Raw genomic sequence first — 10,542 nt, 5'->3', positions numbered from 1 at the left:
TAAATAATAAAAATTTATAAGTTAAATGATCTTTTTAAAAGTGGTTTTAGAATTTTCAAAAATCATTTTAAAAATTACTTATAACTACACATCTATCATGGAAATTATGAAAATTTTGAGAATAAATTCTGTTTGATATTTAGTTATTTAATAATTTCTATATTTGCCAGTTCAGGTTTTGAAAGCGATAATGTATTTTTAATTTGTGGTTTATTCATACAAGTGGTTCAAGTGAGAGATTGTAGAGGCTTCAACATGAATGTATAGGTTATTTTCATGCATTGGGATTGTTGGCGCTAAATCGAGTTTTGAAGTTTGGAGTTAGTACGTTGGATTTAGAAAGTTTGTGTTTGGATGCTATATTGTGTTTGAAAAGTAGAATAAACTTTTAAGCCATTTAAAGAATTATAGTTGAGTATTTTTAGCCGGCCTTTATGAGACTTAATTTTTAACAAATTCTTCTATTAGAATTTCATCTTGTTACAATTTTGTACTATATAATCTTTTGTTTTATTTTACAAGATCAATAATTTCATTTTATCTAACAATATTTTAAATAGTAGAAACTTATAAAATTATAGTAGTATATATGGAGTCAATACTCGAGCTTCTTAAGTACGATTCTTATGGTGTCATATGGCCAACTAACAATCTAAGTTTTCTTTATTCCCAATTTACTAGGTTTCCTTGAGCTTCGTTCAGTAAGTTTTGGGTCCTTTTTTTTTTTTTTTTTTTTTTTTTTTTTTTTTTTTTTGAAAAAGAAAAAATTAAACCTATTTTCTTGCTATTTTTTACCATTATTTGCATCGTTGTTAAGTAAGAATGGAATTCTTAGTAAAATTTGAAAATCGAAGAAGTTTTCAAAATTACTTTTTTTTAGTTTCTAAAATTTGGCTGGTTTGGTTTGGTTATTGAAAATACTAGCAAGAAATTGATAACAAAACAAGAAATGTAGAAGTGAGTGTGTTTTTAGGTTCAATTTTCAAAAACTATATGCAAAAGTTAAATGACTACCAAACGAGATATTGTATTTTCATACCCATATGATTTACTTCCATTTGTTTTATGCTCGTAATATCATTTCATTATTATAATACTCAAATTTGTACACGTGACATTGAAATATGTGTTCATAATGGGATGTCTAGGGTGCAAAGTTGATTATAGTAGTTTGTGATAATTATAATCTATAGGATCATAATTGTATTTGAGATGTATGTTATTTTATTTTAGGTAGATAGTTTGTGTTTGGGGTGTGAACTATTTTTACTTTGCATTTAGAAAGTCTTTGTTTGATTGCAAATTACTTTAATTTGAGTTTAGGATTTATGTGTTTGGGTTTTCGAATCGTTTAAAATGGAGTTCTTATGGGTTTGAGGTTATTTTTTACTTTTTTTATTATATTTTTTCCCGTATTGTGTTGTTTTATACAAATATTGGTACCTTAAATGTCATATTTTGTAAATAGAAATGAAAAGATATGTTCCACTAATTTTTAAAAATGTGTTAGATTTTAAGTTACGTTATTTTCTGTCATTGGTCATCTTGTGAACGTTTAAGTACGATTGAACATACACAAAATACGTGAGATTTGACTAATTTGTTGAACTTATATTTAGGAGTGATAGTTGTCGAGTATAGGCTCCCACTGCTATACCACATAGAAACTACTGTCAACATAGTTACATAATTCAAAGAAAAAAAAGGGACTGTAGGTGAATTCAAAAGCAATTCAAGAAAAATGATTGATCAAGCGTGTTTTTTGAGGAAGAGCTTGCAATACTAAAATAAACTATCACATTATTTTAATTGAATTAACATGTATAAATCATTGTAAAAGATTTTTTTGGAGAATTTCCTATCTTATTATCTAGCTTAATTTTATGAACGAGTTTTTTTTTCTTTCTCTCTTTCGTATGTACACAATTTTCTTGCTTTGAACTTTGACGAGATCCATTAAATAAGTTATATATTAGGAGATGTTTGGATTAGCTAGGCAAAAAATGTTTACAAAAAGTTTTAATTTTTCATTTAAGCATTTTTTTTATAAAAATTTTTGACTACATTTTTCTCAAGAGTATTTTTATACATAAGTTTGTTTGATTTACTATATTTGGTATTTTTATTAATGTCAAATTACTAAAAAAAAAAAAAAAAGAAGATAAACTATATGAATCATTGGAGTTAGTCAACAAAGTGATCGTCGAAGTTGGTTACGTAAATGGCGCCAGAGGTGATCATTGGAGTTGACATGATGGCTAAAAATTTTGTAATCTCATAAGTTTCAAGCATGTTTGGATTGACTAGAGAAAAAAAGAATGTATTTCAATAAAATCATTTTCATTTAAATTCTTTTGATAAAAACTGTTTATGGTACACTTCCAAAGTGTTTAAAAAACTGTTGCGAAAAACTTGTTTTCAAAATTAAATGCTTGAAAAGTAAAACCAAACACGCCATTTCTCTTCTCATTTACACAGCATTAGCACCTCAGCTCTTGAAACAAACATGGCCGTGGTCTCCATCGATTAGTAGCAGCTTCTCTGCTTCAGAGGATATGAAAATTTGCGGGGCACTTTCAAATGAAAGATTTTTAACCAAAAACAGGCTAAAGGAGAGTGGCTGAACGGAATCATGAACTTCGGTTAAAATTACTCATGCATTGTTTCACATTCTAATCTCATATATTTTAGTAGTCTGTTCCCAAATTTCTGAAAAACCAAGAAATGAATAATTTATTAAACACACCCTTTTTAAAACTAAAAATTGAAATAAAAAAATGAATTAGTTACTAAAGGGCCCTAACTTTCGAAGACATTGATATGAATTATGGCCCAATTGCCATTAATAAACATAAGTTGATAAGAATCAAGGAGTCCAAGCACTTTGGAGACTTCTTTCTTATTAGTTCTCATAACATTTTTGTTGTAATTTCAGTTTATTTTCTTTTTATGCGTAGTCAATGTTTCTAGAAGAAGATGCATTAAATATGGTTGGAAAGAGATGCATTAAAGATGGTGATCGGAAAGGCGGAGGCTGTTTTCATTAATGGAGAGACATTAAAGATTGTGGTTGAAAAGATAGAGGTTGAGAAGATGACTTCTTTCTTTAATGCTTTATTTTGACTTTTGGCTTCTTTAGACTAAATAGATCACAAGTTTTACTACATTTCTTGTGATAGAATATATCTAAGCCATTCAATCTAACTTTGATCAAGTTTGATTGTGGAGTGACTCAATTTAGAAAACATTTTCGAATCTTACTTCTAGATCTTTGATCTTAAGAGGTAATCTATTTTAGCCTTGTCTCTTGCTTGATACAAATCTTGTGTAAGGAGATTCAAGGGTTCTTTCTTGAGCAGTATTATTATGAATGCCTTATCATTTGATACAAGAGATGTTAGTAAGGATCCATGTTATCTCAAGGATAGAAGTTCTTTCAACTAAGATGTTACCTAAGATATTAGAGAAAAGAAGTTCAAACAAATCCATGTTATCTCAAGGACAAGGACATCATGGAAATCATGTTAGCAAGGATCCATAATGAAGGGGTTTTCGAGAAAATATGAGACTTGTAAATCCAAATTATGTCGAGTTGAATTTGTGAGAATGATTACATACTTTGTAGTTTGGTGGCAATGCATACTAAAGATACTATCATACTTAGTTGGCAATTAGATTGTGAAAATTTGTTTGATAGTAAAAAAGTTCATGTTGATGTGTGTGAGTTAGAGAAAAGTGAGAAAAGACCAAAACAAAAGCATATACACTGATTGAAAAATAATCTTGTGAGAAATACAACTCCAAATTTGCTTCTGAATTCCTCCATGGCAACAAGCATAAGGTGTTCAACACGAGAAATTGAGCGTGAAGACACTTTTGAAAGTATAACTGTTGTCCTTCAAAGAAATCCAAGTGGAGTTCGAATGATATTTCACATATGAAATCCTACAACTACAAGATTACTCTAGAAGGTGAGAAAGATGAGAATTACTTTTTCAAAACCGTTAGAATTTCATCCATCGATATAATAGATACTTTCAGATTTGAGAATGAATCCTCTGGAGGAAAGGGAGAATGATATGAAGAAAGGCATCACACTACAAGGACTTCAAGGTGGGATTCTATTTAATGCATTCAAGCATCATTTATGATGAGTCAAACTTAATTCAAGGAACCAGACTTATAGGTACCATAAACTTCAATGAGAGACATGGACCGTGAGTGAGGAATGTTGTAGCTTCAGTCCTTGGAAGACTCAAAATGCAATTTCCAGAACCAACAATGCAAATTGATTGCAAACATGAAAAAGAACAGGAACCGCCCCAAACACAACGATCCATTTCTACAATGTCAATCTACAGTTGTTTTCTAATCCATTTCTTTAGCCAATGAATCAATTCTGAAACCTTTTTCGAATATTGATATCCTAATAACAATAGCATCACCATATATTCTCCATTGAGGCTATTCTAATGAAAGATATACCAAATGCATGAACAGTTCAACTAGTAAAACAACTTTTTCATCCCCAAACCCATCATACCAAATCAAAAAGGTATTTTTAGCAAATACTAGCACGGCTCAGTTGAAATCGTCCAGCGAGTCACCTACTGGTATCGCCGATGGAATCAGGGGAAGATGAACTAGCAGAATAGCAAGCCTGGTCACAGTAAAGAGAAGCATTAACATTCATACGAGCACAATGAACTCCATGAATACAGCTCAGCCTTCTGTCGTGCGAAATCCAGCTAATATTGCTATTCACAAAACTTAATTATACAACACAAACAGCAGTTCAGCGATGGGATTCCGTAAATAAATTATACAATTTACATGCATGATTTTTGCTGGAGAAAGGATCCAACTAGAAGGATCCAACTAAAAGAATCTTTGTAGACAAGTTGTCATCCACAGCATGCCCATGGAGTTCAGGGCCATTACTCATATGATATAGCACTCTGGTCAGGCTATTACTCGCTATCGAGTCTCATATCTTCTTTGATTATACCAAATCAATCCGAATGCAACCGAAAAAATTATGTTTGGGAAAAAGATTCACCTTCCCTGCAATATTGAAGATGAGTAGAGTGTCGACGAAGCCATAGTACACGACAGTAACGAATGCTGGAAAGAACATACCTTCATGTTTCTCCACCTCTTTAGCAAGATTTTCTTTTTTCAACCTTTAATTGGATATTGAACCATTTTTTCTTCTTAGGCCTATCCCTTGTAGATTTCCTCTCCCTTATTTGGCTGTCTTCTTTTGCATCTTTAAAGGAACCCCTAATCCGGCTCCTACTCCGTTTTATTGGAGGACCAGTTGTGTAGGAGGCATGAATTTCATTCCTCTGTTTGAGAAGCTCGTCGATCTGTAGAGAAAAGGAGCCGGAGTTGGTTGTAAAGAAACAATCATTTCAAAAGCATATTCACTAGGCAGCTAAGACTTCATATCTTCAGAGTTGAACTTACCACTTGCATTTCTTGAGTGTATCTACCCGTCATCTCCGTAAATTGTGCTAGAACCTATTGAGATTTCCAATAACTATGAGTACGCTTTCATATAGAAGTTCTACAGAATCAGAGCTCAATATCAATTATCAAATACTAGACCTCACGATATTCTGTTTCAAATTTGGATATTTCCACCCTTTTTGTCAAGATTTGAGCTTCCACAGTTCTAAGATTCTCTTTCTCTTCAGCAAACGATGCTGCAGAAAATGCCTCAATTGTGTAGCTCACACTTTTAAAAAAATTGTCACCTAGAGAATGCAGGTCATCAGGTCCATGTAAAAAAAAATATTAAACAACACATTGTATTCCAAACTCAGTTATTGAATATCAAAACCTATTCAAACTGACCATAGACTGCAAAGACATGAGTTCCAGCCTTTAGTTCAGTAATTTCACATGGCTGGAATCCATCTAGCTTTTTAAAAAAGGCAGCATCAGGATCCTTAGCGGCAGTCATCTGGAAAGATCAACAAAATCCTAATGAGCACAATATCATGATGTTGGGCAATTAAGTATAATTGAAGTTGATCCTTGTTTCATAGTTCTCAAACATTTTGAAATCAGGTGCATTTGATACTTAGCAGAATGCCAGATTCAACTTCTCTGTTTCTCCTTCAAAGTCTCTTACAATTGTGTTTTGGAGGAGGCACTGCTTTTCGTTTCCAATTATACAAAAAAGTTACTGAAGTTATTCTGTTTGTATTCCCTTTTTTTTTTCCTGATTTCATATAGTTTGTATTCCTTAATCACTTAAACATTACATTTCCATAAAATTAACCATCATAAACAAATTGTACACTTTTATGGTCATACAATAGCATGTTCAGCTAATCTTTTTTCATCCCACACGGATGAGAGAGAATGCAAAATTTACAGTAGCAAATGTAGCATGTTCCAGAGGATAACTGCAGTTCAGATGGCACAGAATCTTAATTCAAATAATTACTTATTTTTAAGGTGACTTTCAGAAGCAATTTCATTCTTCATTCAAAAAGTTCTAAAATTAGACATAGAAAGAGTTGTCAAATGTATTTCTGTTTCCTTTGTGAGATGGTGGTAATATTTCACTTCCCTTTTTGTATGAGAACAAATTCTGTGAAATGATCATTGAACATATTTTTTATTTTTTAAATTATCAGATAGAGAACAAAATATGATATCAAACTCAATCTCAGCAATTAATCTACAGATGGCTTACCGAGTTTGCTGTTTGGTCCAATCGATATACAGGGAAACCAAGAAAATACATCCCAGCAGATGTGACTTTTCCGACTTTTGTACTTTCCTCCTACAAATATAACAAGAATTCAAACATGTCAAGTACTGAGCTTTAATGCAAAGATCTTAAGACTTAAGAGGTTCATTGATGTCTATGAATTTACCCTTTCTGTCCAGAGAAACATTATAATAATAACCAAAAACCTGAACTTCTATCACAAAACTAAAAGAAGAAATATTCTCCAGCAATAAATAATTAACTGGTGAACAAGTTACAAACGAGTAATATTTACCAGGAAAGCTTGCACAGTACCTGTAAAGCAAGGTTTAGTCCACCAGTTTCTTCCCGATCAAAATACAATAACTACATAGAAAAATGAATGAAAATTTTAGAAAATAATTAATGCAAGATGAAATGCAATTCTGTTTATTTATTTATTTTAGACTTCATTGTATTCTTTGCCTATCTGAAATAGTGATTAACCATATAATTCAGTAATCATTAAAGTGGAAAAGGAGGAACTGTGGCAAGAGAACGAAAGTATAATCATGGTAAAGGCAAACGATCTCAAATTTTTTCAGGAAAGAAATACTCAGTGAGAAACTTCTATAGACAAACACTAATGACATTCCAGATACTGATGATTGGAGTTGGACCGGACCTTAAATTTGCTTTTGTCAGGTGATTGAACTCGGCAAACAAGTCCACCCTGTGTTTCCTCTTCACTAATCATAATAGAATAAAAATGAGCACATTGTTTCTCAACCTGTAAAAATTAGAGAAACCTATATAAGCATACCCATAACCTAAAAGGTTGTCAAACATTCAGTACAACAGTACACCTTTTTAGAAATAGGAGTGCCCAATGGAAGTGGATGAACAGTCACAACCCCATTAAGTGCCTCTTCCAAAACTGTCGCTGATACAGTAGTTTTAATTGGCACACCAAGCTTGCTGCATGAAAGGACGGATTACAATATAAAACATGTATAATTTAGAAAACATGGGCTTAAACAGTTTATGAAGTGACAAAAATTAGCAGAAACAGGGATAGACATACCTAAAAAGGGCAGCAAACATGGTGTTCACTGCCCCCAAACTTGAAAGATCTAGCTCCAATTCTTGGCTTTCTGTTTCAACGGCCTAGGCAAAGGTAACATTACCTTTCTTCATTTAGAATAAACACATAATGTAATGGAAAGCAAAAAAGAACTGCAAGAGAATCTTCTAACAAGGGTATTTAGTAATTTTAGTAAGTCCGATCCACTTTAAAAAAAGATTTTTTTTAGATAAGAGTCCACTTTAAAATTTTCAATGTACATAGGAGTTTGAGGGAAGAAGCTTTTGATTTATTTTCACCCCTGCTTCAATAGTTATTTCCCTTTGCAATTATGTAATAAATACATTAATCATTTTTCTTCGAAGTACAGTTGTTATATACACATCTTGAACATGGAAACTTCCCTAAAATGCACAAATCCACAAAAATGATATTTAATTTTCACCTCAAAGCCAGCAGCATCATATTGTCGTCTTTTTTCTGGATCTGACAAAATGGTGTAGGAAAAAGTGACCTCCTTAAACATGTCAGCAGCTTTGGGATCATTTGCATTCTTGTCAGGATGATACCTGGTTTTAAAATTAGAGTTCATGATGTTGTCAACTACCATGTCAACATATTTAGTAAACCACTTCAATATAATAACATGTGCAATGAAGTAATGCAATAAAGAGCCATTATTATTTACCATCGTAAGGTGTAACATCATAAGCATACTTATTAGCTGGTAGAGTTTAATCCTTATTATGCAGGGAAAAGATTAACTAACACACATTAAAGTACATCAGCAAAAAGGAAGACGAAATTTGATGGAAGTAGTACGAAATATTGGGGTTCACAGGCAATTGTGATCAAGAGCCTACTAAGAATCAAGGGATATGATACTTCATTAACAACATTCAGCGCAAGCAGTATTATAAGCACAGAAATAATGGTTGAGGTGACTTTTAATAACAATGGCAATTAAATAAATTATCATAAAAGTTGCTTCAACGTACAACAAATAAAATTCACTACTTTGTTTTGGAAATTTTAAATACTTCCTTGGCAAACTATCAAATCGAGGGAAGATCATATAAGCGTTCCAATAAATTCAGACTTCATTTTATTATAATATAAACCCAATTTACTAAGAAATACTATTTGTATAAATAGTAAAGACCATCAACTGGTATATGGAAATTGTATAACGAAATTGACATAAAAAAATAGGAAATCCTACTCCGTGAACAAGATAATGAGACGGTTCAAGTTACAAATACGAAAATTGTAAAACAATTTAAATTTAAATACAAAAAGTTAGCCTTTGATGGATAACTTTCTGAAAGATTTTCCATTGTTAACGACCCCCTAACTTGACAACATCGGGCTTAAAGTGTAATTAAGGACTAACGAGGAAAAAGAAAGCTCCATACTTGACTTGTTGGAAGGGGCAGAATAAGCAATTCGCAGTGCTACTATTAGGTTTCGGCGCGCCGTTAACCCAGTGCTTAGAAGTGATTCAAAGCTACAGCTTCACTTTTCAGTCTTTCTTGCAAAGGGCTAAAGTGCGCTAGTTTGGGGAACAATCTAAATATGACTTTACGTGATATCTTAACCTACCAGAAAAGCAACAATTATACCCCTCCAAGTCTCCTTGAGAATAAAGCTTAGGGAAAAACGAGACTGTACGAATACGAAATTGCCAATATGACAAATAACTACAAGTATATCCAGAAGAAAAAGGTCGAAGTTCTACGAATAAAACTGGAAAAATGAAGCAAATAGAGGCAAAAGATCAATGTTCAAAACCTACTTGAGAGCCATTCTTCTGTAAGCGCTTTTGATTTCCTGATCCGTGGAGTTCCTGGAGACACCAAGAACCTCATATGGATCTCGACGGTGCAACACCGCCGCATCTTGCTTCTCGGATTTGGATCCGTGGGCGGGCATTTCTGGAAAAGGGGATGGGATTTTTCCTTAAAAAGAAAACCCTAAAACCCCGGTCTGAAGTTGGGATTTGTTTCAGACTAAAACTGGAGCTTGCAACTGCAATTCGGCCATGGAATTAGCTCTCGACCAACCCGGACAACGTCAGCTCGTAATAACAGAGAACAATTCCATGGACATCCAGCCGAAGCTTTTGCAGTTTGGATCACATAGAACGAAGAGAGAGAGAGGGAGGGAGAGGGAGAGAGAGAGAGAGAGAGAAGGAGGAGGAGATTAGGTGTAGATTGTGTTTGTTTCGGTAAAATGAAAATTCAAAGTTCCAAACCATTTCGCTTTTTGTGCGTATTGCGCTCTCCTCTTTGGCTCTTTCAGTTTCACAGACCATCGCCCGCTACGCTTTTAGCCGCAAGCTTCACTCCCTCCTCACTGCTACAAAAGACAAAGGCCTACACCTCATCTTTCTTTCTTTCTTTCTTTCTTTCTTTTTTTTTTTTTGTTTAAATCCCTCTACTTTTTATTTTGATTCTTCTTTGTCTTTGTAGTTTTAAAATTTTTATTTTGGCCACATATTGTTCGTTTTAGTCTCTCCACTTTCAAAATATTCATTTTTCAAAATATTCATTTTGATTCTTGTATGTTCTACTTTGGTTTAATTTAGTTCTTAAACTTTCAAAAAGTAACCATTTTAATCTCTAAAAAAATGAAATAAAATTGAAAATTAAGGGACCAAGATGGTTAATTTTTAAAGTATAAGGATCAAAATGGAATATTTTGAAAGTACAAGGATTAAAATGAACCGAAATTAGAAATATATGGACCAAAA

At 32.8% G+C, this 10,542-nt stretch overlaps 1 protein-coding gene across 1 annotated transcript; it reads right to left on the bottom strand.

Annotated features, from left to right (window-relative positions):
* Positions 1-4,664: 4,664 nt before the first annotated feature.
* ARL1 (ARG1-like 1) lies at positions 4,665-10,194 on the bottom strand. Its single transcript, XM_039035090.2, has 12 exons — positions 9,586-10,194; positions 8,236-8,359; positions 7,791-7,873; positions 7,573-7,684; positions 7,392-7,496; positions 7,043-7,093; positions 6,710-6,799; positions 5,860-5,968; positions 5,611-5,759; positions 5,470-5,523; positions 5,140-5,369; positions 4,665-5,064 (listed from the first exon to the last, which is right to left on the bottom strand). The coding sequence occupies exons 1-11, from the start codon at positions 9,720-9,722 to the stop codon at positions 5,160-5,162; spliced, it is 1,224 nt and encodes a 407-aa protein (XP_038891018.1). The 5' UTR covers positions 9,723-10,194; the 3' UTR covers positions 4,665-5,064; positions 5,140-5,159.
* Positions 10,195-10,542: the final 348 nt, after the last annotated feature.

This window comes from Benincasa hispida, chromosome 6 (assembly GCF_027475165.1).
Source record: "Benincasa hispida cultivar pf3 chromosome 6, pf3_genome.v1.1, whole genome shotgun sequence".
Classification (NCBI taxonomy): Eukaryota; Viridiplantae; Streptophyta; class Magnoliopsida; order Cucurbitales; family Cucurbitaceae; genus Benincasa; species Benincasa hispida.
This window is presented reverse-complemented; position numbering and strand designations above follow the sequence as displayed.